The sequence below is a fragment of the Nannobrachium achirus genome (assembly GCF_963921795.1).
Source record: "Nannobrachium achirus genome assembly, chromosome: 19".
Lineage (NCBI taxonomy): Eukaryota > Metazoa > Chordata > Actinopteri > Myctophiformes > Myctophidae > Nannobrachium > Nannobrachium achirus.
Genome location: NC_137826.1, coordinates 49,670,058 through 49,694,968, shown reverse-complemented (window position 1 = coordinate 49,694,968; position 24,911 = coordinate 49,670,058). Strand labels below are relative to the sequence as shown.

Sequence of the window (24,911 nt, the reverse complement as noted above, 5' to 3'; positions counted from 1 at the left end):
GAAGTTGCTCATGGCAGATATGACACATAACCTAAATAGGCTAAAGAAATAACAACTTTATACTTAAATAAGAACATTGAGAGTGGAAATGGATGATCTACAAGCTCACATCGCGATGCAACGCATTGTGAGCTTGTAGATCTGCCATTTCCACTATTTTTCTTAATGTTTGAAAATATATTAAACAAAATTAACATGGAAACGATTGACGATTATGTCAAATAATTGCGATTATGTCAAATAATTGATTATGTCAAATAATTGCGATTGGACGATTATGTAATAATTGTGAAAGGCCTAGGATAGGGAACACTGGAAATCTCTGTTGGAACTGTAACCCCCGTGACCAGATTCTGGATAAGCGGTTGAAGATGGATGGATGGACCATTGGACCACAATGGAAACAAGACCTTTTTGTGGCTTTTTTGTGTTATCCTTTTAGAACCCTTGTATAACTATACCTCTCAACAATCTGCAAATTGTTAATAAAGTATTCAATCAATCAGTCAATCAATATAGCAATGGTTACAATCATAATGTAGAGAATCGAGATATTTACAAATAAATATCCCTTACTCCACCTTTGATGGTCAGATAAAATGTCATGTAGGTTCCAGCCCTGGACAGATGACCTAAGGACTGAAATCTCGTTAATTCATTGGCTTTAGATTAATCACTGCTGGAGGATGGTCAAATCCCACCAGTCTTCATCCTACCAGTCTTCATCAGTTGCATTTCAATTCAAACAAAAGATCCACCCTAAATGTCACCTGAAGTAAAAGTATCTGATTGGATTAAACAACGGTAAACTCACCAACATTGCAGCTGTACAAAAAGCTTGAATGATCCTCTTTCTATCGGCAACATTTTTGATTAAAAAGAATCCACTGTAGACATGTTATGAGCTACTTTCTGTCAACAAATTCCATGCAGATTATTGCCAGACCCATGAAATGGGTAGGCCTACATAAGCAAATGTCTGTCCGGGTTTTCTATATAAAGGGTATATATGATGATGACATGATGATGACATGCCTACAAAAGGCATGATGTCATAAATGATGATGACAGACAGGGGGTCTGGCACAACCAGGTTGACCTGGTCTAGTTTCTCTAAGTGTTGGAGTTTGGAAGCGCTTGTTGGAAATCACTCAATGGTCCTGTGTAGGCCTACCACCGGTTTCTAAATTGCACATAATGCAGTCAGCAGCAGGACATTGTTTTATTGAGATCGAATGCTTCCAAACTCTGACAGTTCTCATAACATGCTTATGGTGGATTTGTATTAAACAAAAAAAGAAAGGATAATCCAAGCTTTCAGTACAACTGCAATGATGGTGAGTTTAACGTTGTTTAATACACTCAGATAGGACTTTTCTGTGTTGCTACTTGCAACTCTAGAGTAGATGCAGGATAGCATTATAGCATCTAAGAGTTGCTTGCAGCTGCAGGTCTAGTAGCCTATAAATGGATTTATTGTAAGCTGATTTAAATGAGTTCAAACTCTCGTTAATCGAGAGAGAGAGAGAGAGAGAGAGAGAGAGAGAGAGAGAGAGAGAGAGAGAGAGAGAGAGAGAGAATTCCTAAATGTTGAACCAATGAAAAGTATAATTAATAACAGCTTGTGACTAAATCATAACTCCATTGGAACACTGTTCTGTTTGCTTTCTTTTTTTCCTCTGAAAAGTTCCGTAGGTTTGCACCTGACAGTTATGAACATATCAGCTTGTAACCGTTATTCATTATGCATAAACAATCAGTGTTCAACCAGGTTATGAGATTAAAATACATTAAAAAGCTATAAATATGATGGTTGTAATGAGATTAAACCCGTCTTACCTTGATGCTTGTAAACCAGTCAAACCGTTAAAGATGCCAAACTTCACTGTTTACAGTTAAAAGGTGCATTATTCAAAAGAAGCCTCATTAAAGTACTAACATTAAGGCATTTATAATCCCGTCGCAGTGATAAAATTGTAACAACCTCATATTATAATAATAATAAAGTATAAAATCACAACAACATCGCTGTGTTGTTGACTTTCATTCAAAGTATGTGTAAATTCTACCTCTGACCCCTGACAGACTGACGACTCGGCTGCCAAGAGCAACACGGCCGCTCCCAGCGCGGCTCAACTGCGCCCCCGCATGGCCGGAGGGGAGAATCTTGCCTTGTCCTTGTACAGTAGCCTGTATTAGCCAGTGTTTCTCAAACTTTAACATTTCAAGGTCTCCCCTTAACTCTGACAGGGTACAAATGAAATCAAAATGTACCCGTTAGGGTCCATTCAGACCTCCACCACATGATTTTTTTTCCATTTTATAGTAGATTCATAGACTCGTTTAGGGTAGATTGAAAAATAACGAATCAAGCACAGTGCAGACCAGGTTTATTGGAACTGTAGGCTACCCCCATCTCTAGGAACCTCAAGACACAATGAATGCAACTCATCCGTCCGTCCGTCCGTCAGTCCCACAGCAATATCTCCCGGGGACCCGGCTCCATGCCTTCTTCAAATCCACAAAAACACATGCAGACCAGAGGTTGCATGTTTCGCTCACCTCCAAAATGACTTTTTGAGCGGTGGTCACAACGCTCCTATACGTGGCTGTGTGTGGGTCTGTCTGTCTGTCTGTCTGTCTCCGTGTCTGTAGCCTACAGTACCTTTTATGACCACACATGTTAAGGGAGGGGCGCTGTTGTTCAGGATAGGCCAGGCACACTCACACACAAACGTTCAGGCCAGGCACACACATACACACACACACACACACACACAGGGGGGGAGGGGAAGGGGGGGTTGGTGGGTCACTCACTCAATTTCAATTCAATTCAATGGACACACACACACACGGGGGAAGGGTGTGCCCCCCCCGCCCCCCCAAAAAAAAACACACAGGGGGCACACGCACGCACACACTCACTCAGGCACACACTCCACGACCACCGCTCAGTTCACACGGGTGTGATTTTTTTCTTGACTCTTGACTTTTGTCGCATTCCTAAGACAATAATTTGATTACAACAAATTGACCCCCATTGATTCCGGATGGGGACCGAATCCATTTGGGTCCCCATCTGGAATCAATGGGGTTAATTTACTATGATAATTTTTTGTCTAAGGAATGTGACATGTACAAAAAAAAAAAAGTATTATTGAACTCAAGTCTCCATGGCGTGAGTAATCGATATACAAAAAAAAAAAAAAGTCATTTGGGAGTGAACTACTCCTTTAAAACTGCCAGTCACTATGTCCGACATGATAAAAATGTACCAGACATCCGATAAAAATAAGTCATAGATATTTGTATGCATTATAATGCCAAACAGGTCCATAAATGCAGCCTAACCCAGCCACAAGTGTTATATTTTGCAGTCTATAACCGTTTGAACATAAGTATACACAAATGTTGGGGCCATCATGCACAAATACATTACTAGTTATTAATGTTGCACGACAAAGCTCAGGCAGTCCCTTCTCGGACACCATCCCCTAATAGTAATATAGGGGTTACAGTAAATTCCCTCAGGCAAGTCTATAAATAGGCGACAGGCCTGCTATTTACTTCCCAAAGTCTTGAAGTTATACAGATTGTAATGTGCTACCATACTGCAGTTGTCACTGGAACTCACCAGGGGCATTCACAAAGTCCTTTGAAGAAAACTAATTAGGTCTTCTTCGTTTAGGAAAACTCCACAACAATCTTTCAATTATGTTGCAATAATTTTATTTCAGAATCAGTTGATTACATAAAAGTACTGTCAGCCTCATAGAAAAAAGTACCCAAATATGGCCCCACCTCTTTAAGATTAATGATATCATTAGAAAATCCTTTGAATGAAAAGGGTTGCAAATCAGGGAGTTTCTATAGGGTGTGCCAAATGTAGTTCTAAGAGCGGCCATTTCTTCAAGTGGGTTTGTTTGCAGACCACAGATTAGGGGGGCGGATTGTGTGAGGGATGCTATTGGATAGTATGAGAATGACTCAATCCGCCCCCTGGAATCTCAATCCACCCCCTATGACGTTGCACGGACGGGGCCTCCTGATGGAGGAAGTTCCCACTTTGCTCTGGAGAGTTTTTCAAAGGAGGGAGGGGGGGAGAGAGCCAGGGAGCCTGGAGCTCGGAGCTCCAGGGCCCAGGGGCCGGCCCCTCGCCGCTCGAGGCCGACCTGGGGGGCACTCTCGGTGGGGCAGGCCGGCGACGGCGCTGCCCCCCCGGCCCTGGAGCTCCGGAGGTGGTCGAGTATGCTGGTGCTGGGCGGAAAGTGGCCCAGATGGGTGTCTCTACTCGGGTTTGGGATGCAAAAGGTGGTCCCTGGTTCTCTGGAGGTCCCGGGGACCCCCTGAGCTTGTCTCCCCTGCCCCTGCCTTTTAGTGTTAGTCAGTGCTTAAAGTGGGCACTGAGCCAGGGAGCCTGGAGCTCGGAGCTCCAGGGCCCAGGGGCCGGCCCCTCGCCGCCGACCTGGGGGCCTCGGCCTCGGCCGAGGGACCCCCGGCGGACCGTTTAAGTGGTTCCGGCGGGCCGTTTAAGTGGTTCCCAGGGGGTCCCCGGGGGTCCGCGAGGCTCCAGGGGGGTCCGCCGGGGGTCCCTCGGCCGAGGCCGAGGCCCCCAGGTCGGCCTCGAGCGGCGAGGGGCCGGCCCCTGGGCCCTGGCCAGGCCCTGGCTCAGTGCCCACTTTAAGCACTGACTAACACTAAAAGGCAGGGGCAGGGGAGACAAGCTCAGGGGGTCCCCGGGACCTCCAGAGAACCAGGGACCACCTTTTGCATCCCAAACCCGAGTAGAGACACCCATCTGGGCCACTTTCCGCCCAGCACCAGCATACTCGACCACCTCCGGAGCTCCAGGGCCGGGGGGGCAGCGCCGTCGCCGGCCTGCCCCACCGAGAGTGCCCCCCAGGTCGGCCTCGAGCGGCGAGGGGCCGGCCCCTGGGCCCTGGAGCTCCGAGCTCCAGGCTCCCTGGCTCTCTCCCCCCCTCCCTCCTTTGAAAAACTCTCCAGAGCAAAGTGGGAACTTCCTCCATCAGGAGGGTGCCCCGTCCGTGCAACGTCATAGGGGGTGGATTGAGATTCCAGGGGCGGATTGAGTCATTCTCATACTATCCAATAGCATCCCTCACACAATCCGCCCCCTAATCTGTGGTCCAATAGCATCCCTCACACAATCCGCCCCCTAATCTGTGGTCTGCAGACAGACCCGTAACACAGCCTTACACAGGTGTTCTGATTAGACTATATAGCATTAGTTCTATGCAATCAAACAATTGAAACACCTGTGTTTTTACCCAAGAAATGGCCGCTAAGGACTACAATGACGTAGGCGCTGGCACACACTATAGTGAACTGACTTCATGAGTATAAAGTAAATCAAACTCATGTCAAATGTTAACACTATTCGCCACCACCTTTGGGTCCATGTATGTGTATGGGACTTCCAGCTTCTGGTTTCTGCCATTGACGTCATCACTGAAGCTGTCAAGCTCTGCTTTGAAATGTTCCATGAGCCTGCGTGGAGTCTCCTCACAGAAATGCTCTTCTGGGTAATGGCCAAGAGGAACCTGAGGAAATAGAAACATTACCAGTAAGCAGTGGTGGAAAAAGTACTATCACATTTTCTACTTAAGTAAAAGTATCAATACTGCATTGTAGAAGTACCCTGTTACAAGTAGAAGTCCAGAATTCAAAAACTTGAGAAAAAGTACAAAAGTATTGGCAACAAAATAGTATACAAAATGTAGTTAAAGTACCAAAAGTAAAAGTACAAAATGTTTGAAAATAGCAGATCTACAAGCTCACAGCACGTAAATCGGCCATTTTCAAATAGCCTAGGTATAAATTAGGGCTAAAGTCGCTAATGTATGTTTTATAATATTAAAATGTTTATCTGCAAAGTAACTAGTAACTAGTTTTCAAATAAATGTATTGGAGTAAAACTTCTGGGCGAGCACTGGCGCTTGGCAAAAAATGCAGACTTGGTTGGTTGTTTAAGTTGGACAAAATTTGGCCATAGACATATTTTCCCAAATATGGAGATGACTGACATCATAGATGTTTGATGTCATAGACCACAATTATGTCCATATGTGGCATTCCCAGATATGGGCTTAATATTGATGACATCAGGGATCTCCATAATACAGGTACAGTACATAAACACTACAGTACATAAACACATTTTCAGTCTGTATATTCACTTACAATAAATAAATGGTACCTTAGAAGACAGAATTAGAACTTAAAAGCTGCATTGGCAGGGTTATTTTGACCGTGATGTCATAATACATATTCTGGGGCCAACAGTCTGCCACAATAGATGTACAAGCACGTACGACACGCTGTGAGCATGTACATCGGCTATTTTTGGTGAGGGGTACGGTAAAGTATAGGTTTTAAGTGATTAATCCTATATTAAAATGACACGCACAAAACTTAAGTATCACAAAAGGTAATATGGACGATATGAGATAATTAGGCATCATTTATGCTTGGTTGTGTGACACGGCACACCAAAAACATACAGGCTCACAATGTGTCGCAGTGTAGCGAGCTTGTAAATCTGATTGCAACCGTATAAGTTGCAGTTTAGTATGAGAAATGGCGCATCTTGTCTCCCTCCGTCGGTCTGTGTAAGGTTTTTTTTTCCTGACATCACGCTCTGAAATCACTGTGATGTCAGGGGAGCCACACTAACAGAATCCCTTTTATGCCCAATATGGAGATCCCTGATGTCATCAATATTAAGCCCGTATCTAACAGTACTTCATATGGGAATGCCCATATATGGAGGCCACATAATACACTAACAGAATCCATATAGGCCTATGGCCAAGACAGATGACCACAGCTCATATCTGTGTAGCTGGTTCTACAGACAGGGATCTCCATATATGGGCATAAAAGGGATTGTATTTACGATGTCAGGTGTCATAGAACTTTCACATTCTTTCTTGTTACTTAGGGTCGTCTTCTCCCCCTTGCCGATGTCGGCCTAGGCAGGGTTTGAACCTCTCACCTTCCGCAAGGGCATAACGAATAACTGAGTAAACATGTTTGGGGTCTCACAGCATATCTCCATACAGTACATGGACCTGGACCTCCATATATGGGTACCAGGGGTCTCCATATTTGGCTAACTGGTCCGATATACATCACTGGCCAGATGGTCACTACATGGCAGCGAGGTTGCTTGTCGCCCTGAGGAGTCTTGCTGGCATTTCTGAACCGCAACACTGGCACACAAGACAACTATGCATAAGACGGCTTTTGATCAAAGGAAGGGACACTTACTTGGTCAAAGGACTGTCTGCTGAGCAGCCACATGGTGGCCATGCCTTGGGCCGTAGTGCCGACATTAGGAAGGGTTTCTAGGATGGTGGACTTAGTTGAGCTCCCCTTGGTGGTGGGATGAGGACGTTGCAACGTGAGGGGACCATTGGGCATCCAGCCACCATAGTCATACTATAATAAGAGAAATATATTAAGATAGTATACACATATTTAGGGCTGTCACGATTATGACATTTAACATGATGATTAATTGTCTCTCAAATAATTGCGATTAACGATTTAATTGTGTTTTTGTCGTTGACAATTACATTTCTGTTTGGCTTTGATGTTGCAAAAGGTAGATATGACACACCTAAATATACAAAGAAATTACTGACATATTACTGACGGCCATTTCCACTATTTTTTACTTAAAAAAAACATTTTTCAACATGGAAAAGATTATGAAAAATAATCAGGATTATGTCAAATAATCGCGATTGTGACAGCCCTACATATACAGTATTACGTGTGTGTCCACACCTGTCCAGTGTTGACAGCAGAATGCTGGCCAGAGCAGGTGAAGACCACCATGGTGACAAACCTCACCAACTCACTGACTGAGTTGAAACGTTGAGGCGCTCCTGAGTGAGGACAGAACACATGGAAGAAAACAGCTGTCAGTCAAATGATAATTATGGTAGAAGCATTGTGTCGGTCAAATGATAATTATGGTAAAAGCATTGTGGCAAGTCTGGCAACAAGAACATAATACAGAGGAAAACAATACCCGTGCATAGACTGCTGACCTGAAGTTCATCGCTACATGCCAAACCAGAATGATCATACTGTATAACAAATCTAACGAAACGTTCAAAATTGTGTTTGGTCGATTATTTCTCTATTGTAACAAAGGAAATAACCCAATAAAACAGGGAGTGCTTCCAAGTCATTTGGGATTTGAGTGTCTGCTATTCAAAAGTAGCAGAGACAAGTTCACAGCACAGCACGTTGTGCCATGCTTCAAGCTTGTACACGCAAGATTTGCCACCGTTTCAGGGTTGTGGCACGAGGCGAAGCCGAGTGACAAACAACCCTGAAACAGTGGGCCAGGGCAGGGACGAGTGCTGCACCGTGTCTTTAACACAGAGATGCATGGCAGATTGGCTATGGCAGCTCAGGAAATGTTCTGTGTGCAACGTTCCCAAGCGTACCTGTACTTTCTTGGAGAAGGAACCCATACTGAAAGATCTCCTGGATCCACTTCTGCAGCTCACTGTCCCTTTGGATGTCATCATCGGTCTTGTAGTAGTAGCTGAGAATCCCCTCAACAAACCTGCATAACACAACACAAGTTTAAAATGTCAGTTCAGGAATCTCTCATAATCTAATAAAATAGGTAGTCCGAGCTGAAAGTGCATTATTTTGTAAAGAGCTGGACATACATGGAGACTCAATCACTCTATAAAATGAATTCCATTCCGGATATACTGTAGAGCTTAAACCTTATTTTAACAAATGGAATCACTGACCCCATCTTTAATGAGGACATGTCTCCATTCCGACATGTCTCCTTTCCGACATTGACTTCTTATTGTCGGAGTGGCAACACTTCCATAGAGGTTAAGGTTAGGGTTAGAGATAGGGTTAGTGTCGGAATGGAGACATGTCGGAATGGAGACAAGTAACCATCTTTAACATTTGACAATTTCTCACTCAGTGGTGGACATGCTTTACTTAAGTAAAAGTATCAATACTGCAATATAGAAATACTCTGTCACAAGTAAAAGTCTGGAATCTACAATGTACTTGTGTAAAAGTATGAAAGTATTGGTGTCATATACTTAAAGTACCGAAAGTATTGGTGTCAAAATATACTTAAAGGACAACTTTCGTTTTTTACAACAAGGGTTCATATTTTAGATTCAGAGATTCTTATTTCAGTGGTTGGGGGAAACTGCTGGCTTAATGTGTCTAAAAAGACATATTTAGCCACTTGTACTAGACATATTTAGCCACTTGTACGCATGCCCCCATGCATACGCATGCCCACATTTTAGCACGGTAAACGCGATAAAACAATAGAACGAAGCAAATGAAAACATTTTAACACACTTTATCTTTTCTCTAATTACAATCTAAAATATGAACCCTTGTTGTAAAAAAACAAAGTTGTCCTTTAACCTGTTAACAATCCTGTATAATTTGCAAAAAACGCCTATACACAGCGTACCCAAAGTAAATTGATTGTAGTTTTAAAACCATTTGGAGTAATGCATTGGGCATGGTCTCATTTTGAAGGAAACATTTTGAAGTTTTACCCAGAAATAATCACTCTGTGTGCAACTGACATTGAGTAATGCAAGTTTTAACTTACTGGAATAGCAGGTTTTTAATCCTCGCTTAAATATTTTCAGTAAATAGATGCCTGCATAACACTGTTATTATCATATAGGAGCTGAAAAACACAATGTGGACACATTTTGAAGCCTTACCTAGCCCAATTTCAAAGGACATGATAAAACTACAGAATATGAATATTTTACACATGTTTTACTAAGTGTATGTTTATGCGTTTTCATTTGGAGACATTTGCATATATCATATAAAAAGGTCAAAAAAGGGCTAATAGACTGGATTTTTTTTATTTTATTATTTTATTTTAATTTATTTATTATTATTATTATTTAATTTATTTATTTTACTGACAGCCCTAACACTCTTGGTCTGACATTCGGCGCCGCTGCTGCGTATTTACGCACGGCCAGTAGTGCTGTTACGCAGGGTTTTTTGGGTATTGTAGTTCACTTCAGCCAAAATAAAGTAGACACATTTTGTGGAGAATTTCATTGGCTATAAGAAGTGCCAGTCATCAGAACAACGTGCTGCCATTGGCTGAATATATGAGCCAGGAAACGGAGTCATGGAACTCCTCTGAGAACATACTATTGGTTGCTATTGGGCGACTGGGAGACGACTGAGACAGGACTAGAAGCTCCAATTGGGTGAAATGAAGTGTCAATCATTGTGTGGAGCTTGGAGGCTATTTTAATAGTATTCAGTTGTAAAACTGAAAACCTGAACTGGAGTTAGAAGCAAAAACACGTGAAAGATTGTCATACTCTGACATCACGCTTGTATCCATGACTATAGTTGTACAGAGGTTTCTTGGCAGAAAATGTGGTTTGGACTTTGTACAAACAATGGATTTTATCATGTTTACCCTTCCTCTACACAAGAACATCATTGTTGTGGAAATATATGATGTTGATCTGCTGCTACTCACTAAACGTGAGTAGCAGCAGATTTATGAATATTTGTTTGTTTATGTCGGACTTCTGCGTTGTTAGCGGTGTGAGTTTCGGCGCTATAATCAAATGGTTTGGCAATGCAAGTAACATAGAGGCTTGTCTAAACGTGATTGTTTGTCAACAAACGGCCGGCGGGCCCACACCTGTTAAGAGGTTAAAGTACCAAAAGTAAAAGTACAAAATGTTTGAAAACAGTAGATCTACAAGCTCACAACGCGTTGTGAACTTGTAGATCGGCTATTTTCAAACAGCCAAGGTATAAAATAGGGCTAAAGTGGTTCATGTATGTTTCATAATACTATTTTCAAATAATTGTAGTGGAGTAAAAGTACTATTTGGATCAGAAATGTAGGGGAGTAGAAGTAAAAGTATTGGTCATTTGAAATACTCAGGTAAAGTACAAGTACATCAAAATTGTACTCAAGTACAGTACTTAAGTAAACACCACTGCGGTGACTCAGGGGGTTCTCCAGAGTGGCGTGATATTCATGGGACATTGGTGAAGGAGAATCATCATCAGGTGTTCCAACTTCCTACCTGTTAATGATGTCCCACATTTTGAGTCCATCGTCCCTGTAGTAGTATCCTGGTAGAGACTCCATGCCACGCTCTCTGATGTCCTCAGGTAAACACAGAGAGCTGTAGGTCAACGAGGCGGTGGATCTCCGCAGGATCTGCGTCAAAGCATCTCCACCTGAAGCTGCAAACTGGAAGAAATCACAGATATCAAGAATCAAATCACTTTATTTGTCACTTTCTCCATGTACTTACAGTACAAACTAAGGAATCGTAGGGATGGGACGATATGAAAACCAAATAAATGTGACCAAATAAATGTATGATTTATGATATTATCACAATCAAAAGCCATTATCCTGGGGCGTAATATAGCAGATCTACGAGCTCACAACGTGACGCGTTGTGAGCTTGTAGATCAGCTATTTTTTGGCAAAGACATTTGATAGAGTGAAAAAGAGACTGTATCAAGTACGTATATTATAAGTACCTTTTACCAATAGAGGGTTTAAATGGTAACGGATATGCAGCTCGCCAAATAAAAGGTGAATCGATCCCAGTGCATGACGGATGACTATATCACCATAAATTAAAAACTCCACAATACGATTATTCTGAGTGTTTTTTATCACGATACACAATAATATCGCATATTGTCCCATCCCTAGTACATACTATACAGAAAATTAAACGCTGTCCCCACTAGCAGTTCAACATAAATAAAATAAAAGATTAGCAGTGTGCAAAGACCTTTAATCAGTGCTTCCTACCTTATTGAAAACTCCATTCTCTTTTCCAATCAGTCGATCTCGGGCAAGACTGTTGATGTGCAGAGTGTAGCGGGTGTGAGGAATCAGGAGCTGGTGGGGGCGGGAAAGTTAAATGAAGTCAATTGCATCCTGCACATAATTATACATTCATTAAAACTCTGAACTCTGACTGGGAGATGGGTTGATTATTGCTCAAATGAGTCCTTAAAAGTCATGATAACTGTATCATCTAGTTCAGTGGTTCTTATTTTGGTGGCTGCGACAACCAAAATAATCTTTTCAGGCTGCGACCACCAAAATAATCATATTTTAACTGGGGACCCCCCCCCCCCCCCACCCCCACCCTGATGAGCACTAAGAGTTGAGGCATTACAATCATAACCCCACCTTGATGAGCACTAAGAGTTGAGGCATTAAAATTTGTATAACACGGTTCTATTGTGAAAATAGCTGACCTACACGCTCGCAACGCCAGAAGCAAAGATTAGATTTTGGTCTATTCTGTATCTAGCTTAAAATGACTTTTTTTTCTATTGATTAGTCACACCATGGAGAGTAGAGTTCAATAATATGTTTTGGTTTTGTCACATTCCCAAGACAAAAATTTGATTCGAGTAAATTTACCCCCATTGATTCCGGTTGGGGACCCGTTTCGAAACGGGTCCCCATCCGGAACGAATGGGGGTAAATTTATAGTTATCAAATCTTTGTCTTAGGAAAAATTATTATTGAACTCTAGTCTCCATGGCGTGACTAATCAATAGAAAAAAAGTCATTTTGGGGGTGAACTACTCCTTTAAGGCCACAGACACATTGGGAAACGCGCGGTCGTGCGAATGAGGTAGAGTTTGTTTTAGGTTGAGTTTTCCTGTTACCGCTGTACCTTGTACAGAGGATGGACCATGGAGAGACATTGTGACAGTGACAGTTACCTTGTACAGAGGATGGACCATGGAGAGACATTGTGACAGTTACCTTGTACAGAGGATGGACCATGGGGACATTCCTTAGCAGTGACATTGCAAAGACCTCGGCCAGCAGGTGAGTGCGGAGCAGGTGGGTGTTGAGCTGGTGTTCACTGAACGCGGCTCCTCTCACATAGATCTTGGCCAACAGCCAGTCGTGCTCAGAGTCACTGGGCAAGAAGATGGGATTGTCCTCTGATGGTTTCTGCTTCAACTGTAAAAACAACAACATGGGCACTGTCACGTTTTACCACTAAACTAAATTAGATTCAATTACATTTGGTTAAAATCCTTGATACGGGTGTCGCTCTACATTCCGACATGACGCCACTCCGAAATTGACTTCTTATTGTCGGAGTGGCAACACTTCCATAGAGGTTAAGGTTAGGGTTCGAGATGTGTGTTGGAATTGAGACATGTCAGAAAGGAGACATGTCGTAGTGGCGGGGTGTAACCCCTTGATACACAAGCCATACTCAATTTCCTGGCATCTGTAACATGCAGGAATGCTACTTTGTGTATGTGAGGAGTAGAGTTCCCATTATTAAATTAATTTAAATTGCTGTTTGTGAGCATCTCCACAAAATAAAATGTGGTGATGAAGTTACATAATTATTGTCATAAGGTTGCTACTCTTTCTACCCGTGACGTGGTGAAATCCCGATATTTTGTCCTATTTGTCCGACTAAGGGTTAGATTTTAGGATTTGGTTTAGGCATAGTTTTACTGAGGTTAGGTTTAGGCATACAGCATTCACCAGGTTAGCATTCACCAAAGCACCACTGGAAGGAAGGAAGAGGTACAATTTATTTCCAGTACAGCTGCTGTGCACAGAGCCCATCGTTTTGTTTAGTTTTTCATTCTGGAAGCTTGTTCTCACCTGGATGGCGACGGGCATCAGTTTGTGGTCGGGTGTTGAGTGCAGAAGCACCAGTGGAGCCACCAGGTGTTGCTGCTCCTCGTCGATGATGTTTGGTTCCACTCCTTGCAACAGCTTGTAGTCACACAGGAAGATGTTGCCATTCTGTTGGAAACATTAACAATGTTAGTATTGCTGCTGAATAGTCCTGTCACAAGTATTACATTATAAACAGATTGCAACCCTATATCCAAAGTAGCTGATCTATAAGAAATGACAAATTAAACATGGGCCAAATTGTCAGATATTAGAGGCAGAAATTGTGAAAATAGCCGATCTACGGTACATGCTCACAACGCTGTTGCGAGGCGTTGTGAGCATGTAGATCTGCTATTTTCACAACGGAACCGTGTTATACAAAATTCCTCAACTCTTAGTGCTCGTCAGGGTGCCGGGTCCCCAGTTAAAACATGATTATTTCGGGGGTCACGGCCTGAAAAGGTTGAGAACCACTGGCATACACTACCTGTCTTTGGGCATTGCACATAGGAGTAAGCGACCTGTTATTGAGCTGAATTATTGTTATATAGTCCTGGAAATTGGGTTAAATATTCTGGAAAGGTTTTGGAAATTAATTGGTAAAAATGTGTGGGAACCCTGTACTATGTAACCATAGTATTGCACTGGGTCAGAAAAGAAGAGCTTCACAGAAGTGCAGAAAGCATGTCTGTGTCCATGAAAGATCAGGGGTTCAATCAAAAAAAAAAAAGAATAATAATAATAAACAAAAGACTACCTGTACTTGAAAAGATAAGGAAAATTAGTAGTTTGGTTAAATATTATTGGCAGTCAACAAAAAAAAACAAAAAAGCACCGTCATTTCCTCTTCTAAGCTCCGCCCACCATCGAGGCTCAGCATGTCATTGGTCACAGGGAAGTTGTCAGGTAGGGCTGAGAGACATCGGTGGATCAACATGGGGTTGACACCATTCAGGTTCTGGTAGCCGAAGAAAGCGTCTTCTGTCCAGTGTTTCTGCACGTAGTCTGCAAGAGAAATGGAGTTCTCTTTACTCTGCTTTCTGTTTACGTTACTGTTCAGCCAAGTGGCATCTGCTTTGGATTCATTTATCTTTATAGCATCAAAACAGTTTAAATGTCCTATGCAATCTGTTTATTGCTTTCTGAGTAATCAATACAACCATAATTGTGTGAAGTGTTATTATTATTATCTTGTCCAACGTCATACTAGAGAGTAGCACAGGTTAAAAAAAAAATGGGAGCAGAGCCGAAACTGAGCATATTTGAACCGAACAGCCCAGAGAAAAATCTGATTTACGAGCCCCGGCCTGAAATGGCACAGAGATCGATACCGAAATGGAGCCAAATTATATTAGATCAGACCCTAAAATGGAGCCAGGGAAATTGGATCCGATCTGGCCGTGTCTTTGGCCCGAACTGTGTCTGATGCTCCGTTTAACACATCTTCCTCAGACTGACTCCACTCAACCACACTTTGAGAACCACTGGAATAGCCAACCTGAAATGTCAGTTTTTGCGACATCGTGGCTGTTGTTAATTTCGGCAATGCTCTTCCAGTTGTCCTTACAGCCAACCAGACCTTCCAGTTTTAGCTCCGTCAGACTGGGGAGGGAAACAAGCACAAAGAGGAGAGGACTGCTTCAAAACAAAACATGAAAGAAAACCTAACCAAATACAGTCAACTTTAATCTGATAACTACTTCTGTTTCAACTGGCTGGGCCTTCAAGTGTCAAGTTGTGAAGAGATTCACTGTGCGTGTGGTAAATGGTGCAATTGTATAGCGCCTTTATCCAAGGTGATTTACATTTTATTTGTGCATTACATTCACCACCATGATCACCATGATACTGTAGAATCTACAGTATCATGGTTAAAATAGAGTTTACAGTGTAGATTTGTCCTTGGTACAGACTCATACTGCCTTCCTAATACCTGAGGGGGGCAGGTTTCTTTTTTTTAATACTTTAACTCATTTAGGACTGGAGCTAAAGAAGAAAAGCTAAAATAAACATTAAAACATACAATTAATGAAAAAAGTAATAAAGAAAACACCCCCAAAAAACATGTCCCCTCACATATTAGGAGGGCAGTATGAGTCACCAGAACCAAGGCTGGGTGCTTTCGATGAATCCATCATGGTTAAAATGGAGTTTGAAGTTACAATGGGTTTGAATAGGCATGTCTGATAACATGAATGTCAAATATCTAAATACTGAATCAAGCAACTTATAAACTGTCTGAGGTTCTCACAAAAGCCAAGGTACATTATACAAGTTAAAATGAGTCCAAACATGGTTTGAAATTGAAATATTCCCTTTACCTTGAAATTGTACTAGTCTAGTAATACTTCTTGTAATGCAATGTTAACAATGTCCCCTCATACAATAGTCAATGGTAAAAGATTCACCTTTTAAATGTAGTATATGCCATCCCTATTTGCTTGGTGAAGGAGAATTGGACTTCTGGGGGCAGATCACTGGGATCAGCCGACAACATGCAGTGAGGGATTCCTTCAGCATATTCATACCACCTGGAAGGAGAGCAAACATTTCATTTCATTTCATTTATTTTTGTTTCGCACATGTAGTGTACATTACAGTTATATTATACTTACTCAGAATTTCAATATTTTACAGTACACAATCAACTGGCTTGGAAGAACTTGACCAGATAAACTAGAAGCTACAGTCTTGTATCAGTGATTCTCATCCTTTTTCATTTCCAGGACACCCTCGTTTGACATGGACGGCTATTTGATACGTCTTTTTAATCGGTGTTCATTTAACTCTTGAGAGTTTACACATTGTACACCCTCAGTTAACAGACCTGTAAGGGTCCATTTGGACCCCTGGGGGTCCACCGGCCCAATGTTGAGAACCAGTATGTTACACCAGTAAGATAAGATCAGGTCGCATACACAAACTTTAGAAGGCAATGGTAGCCAAGGAATGAATATGGGAAATGGGATAGATCCATGTTGATGACATGACTTTAGAGATACTGTCTACCGCTTTGCGTTATTTCAGGGCAAAATCTGTAGGAGCAGTGTCCAAAACTGTGTTTTGCTCAAATCGGCCTCAAGGAGGTGGAGGTTGTGGTTTGGCAGCCAAAGAGTGTGTTTGCAAAGTTTGGCATGGATAGGGGCAACGGTGGCAGAGATAATATGAGTAGGGGAAAAGTGTGACTGACATGACTGACGGTGGAGGTTTTGATTAACATCAGACTCACCGATAGTCCTTCTTTCTCTGCTTCAGTTCTTCTTCTCTGCATTGTTTGGCCAAAGGTAGTTTGTCCTCAAAGCAAAGCATAGCTGAAAGAACAAGTTAAGAGATTCAAAGTAAGCAATTTACCCCGAGTGAGAGGACATTATGCTCTCATAATGTCCGCAGTGATGGTGTTATCGGACGAGGCGCAGCCGAGTCCGATAACACCATCACTCAGGACATTATGAGAGCATAATGTCCGACCCCGAGTGGTAAATAGCTTTTCTACCACTTTTTCCCGTATACATGAAAGAAAACACATAGTTGTAACTTGCAAGGATCTTAAGTTACAATCATTATTGCCTATAAAACTTCCGCGAGACAGCAGATAGTTCCACAAACAACATCTTCTACTCACCAACAGATGGCGCCAACTCCATACTAATCCATGCGTCTAGCTTACAGCTAAGCTAACGTCAGTTAGAAGTACCGTTCCGGCCGTAAATAGAGGCTGTTCGCTTCCAGAAAGGCATAGGTTCAGAGAAAAGGGGCTTTAAAGTTGGCGGATTGCATTGGATCCAAATAAATCGGCGACTATAGCATGCACGTTAGTAAACATAGGACCGTTGCCACCGTCATTTGTTGGTTGGGGGAAAGGACCTCCTGAAGTCCCCGGATGTACACTGAGGCGCATTGATCTCGGACACACAACTTTGCGGCAGTTGTCCTCTGATAACCTCCGGAATTTAGCCAATCAGAATCCAGTATTTGAACACGTGACTCGAAAAAGTGGTAGAATCAGATATTTAGTCTTGATGTAGGTTTAGAACCTTATTTAATTGTAATGAAGCAAAATACAAATATAGAATTTGCCTCTGCTCCATCTCCATTCTTCCTCCCTTTCCTGAAAACTATAGGCCTACATGATGGAATTTCACCCACTGTTTTACACATTTAAACCTGTGATGTGACAATAAGGTGAAGTTAAACAAATACATCATTTTCAGTAACCAGTAACCTTCCTTCACTAACCTTTACCCTCCCTGAACAGGTGTATCTGTCCATCGGTGATCCAGCGGTAGATGGGGAAGGGGTAAACGTCTCCTTCTGTAGACGTGACTACAATCTTGGAGGGGAACCAGGCGTCGTTCAGCATGAGATGGGGCTGCTTGTCCAGCTCTATCAGCACCAGCTCGCCAAGGCTCACGGGACAATCCACTGAGAAGCTGGAGGCCTGAAAACACAAAATAGTTTAAAAAAACAATACGAAATACAAAAAACAATAATCCTGCCTTGCTTAATTCAGACAGAAGTCAGACTTACACTGAATACGTTGTCGATAACTGCGTAGTGGTCGGCAAGCTGGGTGCGCTCGCTCGCTCGCTCCCTTCCCACCAGCTTGATGTAAACGCAGTTCAAGGTGGACGCCCCACGACTGGTAGCAGTCGTCACGGTCACTTTGTATGTCACCATGTTCACACTGGGGGACACAGAAGGAGAGCATTAGAATGACAATCTAATGTTACTCCAGTTATATAAAACCACCACGGGTCTTCAACAGGGGGTCCGGGACCCCTAGGAGGGTGGTTTCAAATATGACCACCCTGTCACATGCCGACCACACCTCACAGCGTGAGGTGTTAGAGGTGTGAGCTTGTAGATCTGCCACTTTCTGCCAATGTTCCCCTCAGAATAGGGATGCTAGGGTTTCAGTGGTTCTTGTAAAAAGTATCATATCACACAAAGATTTGGTGGCACCCGTGTAGTAACTCTGAGGACCCCCTAGGGGTCCCAGACCCCCAGTTGTCATAGCCCACTAGTGATGATGGGGCCCATCATCACTAGTGGGCTATGAACTGGCATGCAACTTTACATTGAGCCATGCAACGCACACACGTAATTATAATGTGATCATGATAAGAGTAACAATTAGTACTGTAGAGTAAATGTGTAAAGACAAATATTTCAATAATTGAATACCTTGTTTAATTTATTTTGTATCAACTAATAAATGAGATTGGTGCAGTCGAAATAAAATAAAAGTAAGTATTCAAACTGGCAGATTAGATCGAATATTTTGGAGTGTTTATGTCACAGAATTTGCAGAATGTCTGAACCCAAATGCAGAAGCCACAAGCAGAATAGTTTCCAACTAAAGAATTATTAACGTAGAAGTTAAGCATACAACCAAACGTAGCAGTAGATGCATGCAATAATTCAGAAGAACCAGAAATGCTTAACTTCTCAAATCCAAACAATAACAATAGCCTAGGCTACTTCAGAATCACTAGGCATTAAACAGGAAGTCCATTATATATATTCCCTTTAATAATACCAATTTGTATTGTGTTTTATAACATTTTTATCATTGATTCGTCACCTTGTACAGCTTGTAAGCATCGGGCATTCGAGGCATGAGCTACACAGCCAAACGTGTAGGTAGCGCAGACCAAAATTTTGCCAAAATGGCTTGCTATTCATGGGTTGCATTTGTAGTACTACAACTAGGGTTACCAACCGTCCCGTAAAATACGGGATCGTCCCTTTTTTGGAAACTAAAAGACGTGTCCCGTATTGAACTGAAACGGGACGCTCTTTGTCCCGTATTTTAAGGTTGGGGGATAAATATGAATGACGGGATGATTTAATTGAGAAATGACAGCGATTCTGCCTGTCAGAGAGCTTCCACTTCCACTCTGCTCTCTCTCCTCTGAGACAAGTGCTGCATCCCATTGCTGTGAGAGGCGCTGCGCTGTTTGTAAGCAGCTGATTGGCTTATTAACATACGGCTCTGAGTGTTGCTAAGACACAGTCTCCGCCCCCTACACACTACCTTCCCAAGCATGGGCTGTAGGTTCACTCCACACAAGTTGCCTGCGAGAGACGAAACGAGTGCGTGCGAGCGACCATACGACAGTGCTCGGCTCAGAACATTGTTTAATGTCTTAAAAAAACGTGTGACAGAAGATTGTGTACAAACATATTAGACATGAATCCATGATAGGTGATAGGCTAAACAAAAAGGTGAAAAAGCAGGCAAGCAACAGAAAATAAGCCATGGATATTGGTATTCCTGGGAACACTACAGTAATCTTGTCTGCCAACTAAAGCGACCCCAGACAGGCTGGTATGTGAAATAACATAAGCATGCGTTGATTTTGTTTTTAAAACCTAATGGTTATTGTTGTATGCCAATATGATTAAACTAGTGTTGGGTAACCAGAGAGTGGGCACATAAGGACCAGCTAGACCTAGGCGATATGTTTTGGAAAATTGAGAGACACCCGAATTAATATTGTGAAAGGAAAAATATGATTTAATAGAGGAAAATACACATTTTAGCCAACTTTATAACCGAAAATATCCGATTTTTCGGCCCAAAGACACCCGAATTAATATTGTGAAAGGAAAAATATGATTTAATATAGGAAAATGCCCGTTTTAGCCAACTTTATAAACGAAAATATGCGATTTTTCGGCGCCGCCTTCGGCGGCGCATGTTTCCTTAGAAAGTGTCCCGTATTTGAAACTCTGGGAGTTGGCAACCCTAACTACAACAGCCATGTTGAGGACCAACACGGGTGTTCTGATTGGCAAAGAACATTCGTTATGTGCCAATCAAACAAATAGAAACACCTGTGTTGGTCCTCAACATAGCCGTTTAGGACTACAAATGCAACCCATGAATACTGTTCTGCTGGCTTTTAGGCTACTCTCGTTGTGGGCTTCCCTGACACTGAGCTTAAAATTAAAGTGTAAAAATGGCCAATGTGTTGTTTTTTTCTTTTCCTTATTACTGTGGGAAAAGAACAGTATTGCAGGCCTGCCAGGCCATTTTCACAATTCTTCGAGGATCGCTACCCACACGTTTGTAACGGTGACAAATAAAACAATTATATCAAACAGAATACCATTGGGCATAATCAAAGGGGAGATATAATGGACCGAATGTTAAATTTTGGGTCAGCGCTACTGATAAATAGGTTTCTGTTTAAACAAATGTATGTATTTTGATTTATATTAATATGAACTGTGAAACTATATTCCGGATATTAAATTAATCAGTCTGACTCAGGCCACGTTACAGTAGACATGCAGCTGTGGCACTGTCTCTCAATCGAGGTGTTATATCTGTCTGTCTTATGTTGATTGTAGCCTATCTGCTGTCTCTCAAGGAGTTCACACCTACAGTATCTTTGCCTAAACTTCTTTGATCTATTGTTGTCCTTTGATCAATGTCTTGCCTCCGGTTCAAACCATCTGTCTGTCTGAGCAGACCATGATTTGTGTATTCCTATACTGTATTTAACCTGACACTAAATTGACATGAAGAACTCAGTTGAGGCTGGCCCGCCGTGAGGCGAGGTCAGTGCTTTTAGGACCCTGTGTCATTTTCTACTTGATTCTATGCCGTTATCCTGGACTTTGTTTTTGATACTTCTTTGAATAAAGCTGCAAGAAACATACTACCTCATCACCTCCTGGATTCCTATTCTTTTCTATTTTTAGTGAAAGTTCTATCTTTCTTTTATGTGTATTTCTTATTTATCAGCTACCCACACATTTGGCTGTGTAGCTCTTACCTCGAATGCCCGATGCTTACAAGCTGTACCTCGTTGTAAAGGTGAAGAATCAACGATAAAAATGATATAACACAATACAAATTGGTAATATTAAAGGGGATATATAATGGACCAAAGTCAAGTTTCCTTTCTTTTTGTACTTAGTTTATATAGCCATACTCTGGAAGTCCATAATGTCAAACAAACCTTACAGCAGTGCAAAGTAACCAACTGGAATACAACAAGGCAGTTCACAGGAACACAGGCAGCTCACAGGAACACAAACACTGTGTGTGAGAGGTAGGAGTCCAGTCTTATAGTGAGAGGGTTGATTACAGGAGTGGTCACAGGTGTGGAAGGGGCAAGGCACTGCTGGGATCAGGGACGTGCTGGCCATTGGGAAAAGCGGGGAAAACTCCCGAATGGCCGGTTCATTCCCGGCCGGTCCAGGCTGGCCATTAGGAAAAAATATAAAAAAATAAAATGTCGGCCTTCGTTCCATTTTGGGGGCTGGGCGGCCAACAAAGTAAATCATCACTGTCGGGCAGAAACCTTGTATCTCCAAGTTTCAAATGTATAATTTTTTTCGCAAAGCAAAGCCCTGCTTCATCATACAAGGCTGTTGCACAAAAGTAGTGAAAACAGCAGATCTACAAGCACACAACGGCTCGCGGTGCGAGGCGTTGTGTGCTAGTAGATCGGCTGTTTTCACTAGTTTAAATCACTTTTAAAATGATAAATACAAAACAAACGGTTTTGGACATACAAGGTTTCCAGGGCCTCTCCAACTCTTTTTCCCGGGCTGAATCAGGGGCCCAGCACGTCCCTGGCTGGGATGATGAGGTAGTGGGAACAGGTGTGTAACTATAGGGCTGAGAGCCAGGTAGAATGGAATGTGGGAGTGGCCGAAAAGCAGACATGGTCAAGCAAGCAGACACAATTTCAGATTACTTATTAATATACTGCAGTTGTTCTTAAACATTGTAGTCTTCATGATAACCCACCTTTTGACAACATTAGAAATAAGAGTTTTGATGTGCAAATATTGTTATATTTGCACTTTTGCACATCAATGATATGCAAATTATTGCGGCCGAAGGTCGCAGTTTACAATGAGACAAGGGACAAGTTCACAGCTTGTCCTCGTGTTAGGGGTCTATCCGTGGAACAAAATATTTTGAGATGGGGGTCCGCGGCCAAAAACATATTTTATATTCTACAAAATGTCTTCTAAATCCTAACAGTTTTCTGAAAAGAAAAAAAAAAACGTATGTTGCTATCAGTGTTTCTCAAACTTTGTCATTTCAAGGACCCCCAGAATGAAATGTATTTGGCCACAGACCCCCATCGCAAAATATTTTGTTCCAGGGACCCCGCGAAGCAAAGATTTGATTTTGGTCTATTCTGCATCTAGCTTAAGGCCACAGACCCGTTGGGAAACACGCGGTCGTGCGAATGAGGTAGAGTTTGTTTTAGGTCGGGTTTTCCTGTTACCGTTCCGCCTAGACTGCCAAGGAGTCTATCAGGTGAGCTTGTAGATCTGATACAAACTGGTTTGTGTTGAGGGAAAAAAAGACCAGATCAAGTAGCCTGTCTAGTTATTGGATCATTTAGCTAAGTGGTTAAATCATGAAAATACACATCAACATGAATCCAACACAATACTGATACTCAGTGCCGGTTCTTGGACTCAGGTGGCCCTATGCAAGATTATTTTAGGTGGCCCCCCCATTGAAAGCGCGCATCCGTCAATGGGGGGCCACCTAAAATAATCTGCAGCACCAGATCGAAGATTTCTTTTTGGAGGCATATTGACTTGCTCATGAATCAAGTAAAGGCAGCCAGGCTTGACTGAAGTTGGGGATTATGGGGAAGGAGGAAGGGGGAGGGCATATTAAAATAATACGTTTTTGGATAGGGGATACACGACATAATGTAACAATATATTTAAAAAAAAAAGTTCTTCCTGTGATGTGGCCCCCTTATTGGTTGTGGCCCTAAACGACTGCTTATATTGCTTACGCCAAGAACCGGCCCTGCTGATACTGATAGTGCTATCAAACAAGTCTATGAAATCTATGAAAAAGTTTAACCTGCAACGCAATACATATACGTATATAGTGGAGGTCTCTGCTTTGGATGGTTGTAGGTGTACAGGGAGTAGAGAAAAGGGGGGTCTCAGGAGTTAGGAGACACATGCCTGGGCCGGGGCGCTTGTGTTGAGGGTCAGGGGGGAGTTGGTTTAACTTTAGATTCCATTCTCACCGCCACCTGTCATCGTTCTGACAGAAAGGCCATGATCAGCTGCACAGGCTCTGGTTGTCTCCACCTGCCAGCCGCAAGGCCTGGGGAGAGTATGTTTTCGCCCCTGTCCATCCGTCCGTGCGTGTGTCCGTCTGTGCGTCCATGCTTGTGTCTGTTCGTCCGTCTGTTACCAGCTAATCTTTGGCGCCGTTGACCCGGTCGCTGCCAAACTGTGCACACACACTCCCGGGATACCAATTCAGAACCTCTGCCCCAAATATTTCACATGGGCCTGTTCTAGCGCCACCATGAGGCCGATTTTTGCTAAACTAACCTTTGGCCAGTACTCCTACAGATACTTGATTAAATAAGGAAGGGAGGGGAAAACAGAATTACACAGCTTCCAGACAATAAAGCCAGAAAATAATCGAAAGCTCTACAAACGGTATAGTTATTTTTATTAGGTTAATTAAAAACATGTTGATTAAAAACAAATGGTACTTAGCATTGTTAAAGAAATAGTGAAAATAGTCGATCTACAAGCTCACAATGTGTCCTGATGTGACACTTACTTACTTGTAGATGAGCTACTTTCACTCCATTTGTATGAAATTATTTTACAACAAAGTAGAGCATTAATCTGCCAAAAACCATAGGAACGTTTAAAAATGACCATGATGCTGCTCTATGTCCCTGTCTCCTGACCACCACTGAACCACTTGAAAACAGACAATCTACAAGCTCACAACACATCACAGCGCGTTGCATTGTGAGCTTGTAGGAAGAAAATATATATGATGATAACGCTCCCATATAGGCTTAACATTATTTTATCACCTGGTTTTACTAAAGAAAGAAGATGATATTGACTGGCTGAAATAACTGCTGAGCTGCGCTTGAACATGTATTAACAGGCAGAGGTGTTTTGTGGTTTTGCATTTCCTGTGTGTGAGCTGCACACGCTGCGTACGTGACATACAGCCTGTATTTCTGATCAGTGAGATAACGTGTTCAGAGAAATACCCAATCTGTATTAATGATCAGTTAGATCCTGTGTTCAGAGAAATACCCAATCTGTATTAATGATCAGTTAGATCCTGTGTTCAGAGAAATACCCAATATGGCCATACTGATGATGTCTGAACAAGTGCAAAGTAAGGTTTTTTTTGTGT

The 24,911-nt window shown here is 42.3% G+C and overlaps 2 protein-coding genes across 2 annotated transcripts in view; both read right to left on the bottom strand.

The window, feature by feature from the left end:
* Positions 1–5,381: 5,381 nt before the first annotated feature.
* LOC308304097 (arachidonate 12-lipoxygenase, 12R-type-like) lies at positions 5,382–23,773 on the bottom strand (the record flags this gene model as incomplete). Its single annotated transcript, XM_080748656.1, has 15 exons — positions 5,382–5,561; positions 7,291–7,461; positions 7,813–7,913; positions 8,484–8,605; positions 11,118–11,287; positions 11,867–11,956; positions 12,842–13,045; positions 13,712–13,855; positions 14,565–14,734; positions 15,228–15,331; positions 16,959–17,040; positions 17,972–18,167; positions 18,257–18,413; positions 21,708–21,726; positions 23,761–23,773. The coding sequence occupies 15 exons, from the start codon at positions 23,771–23,773 to the stop codon at positions 5,382–5,384; spliced, it is 1,923 nt and encodes a 640-aa protein (XP_080604782.1).
* Positions 9,411–24,911, bottom strand: part of nop16 (NOP16 nucleolar protein homolog (yeast)) — a 134,621-nt gene continuing 119,120 nt past the window's right edge. Inside the window, exon 6 of the mRNA XM_080749741.1 lies at positions 9,411–9,446. The gene's annotated coding sequence lies outside the window, so the exon portion shown is untranslated. The remainder of the gene's footprint in view (positions 9,447–24,911) is intronic.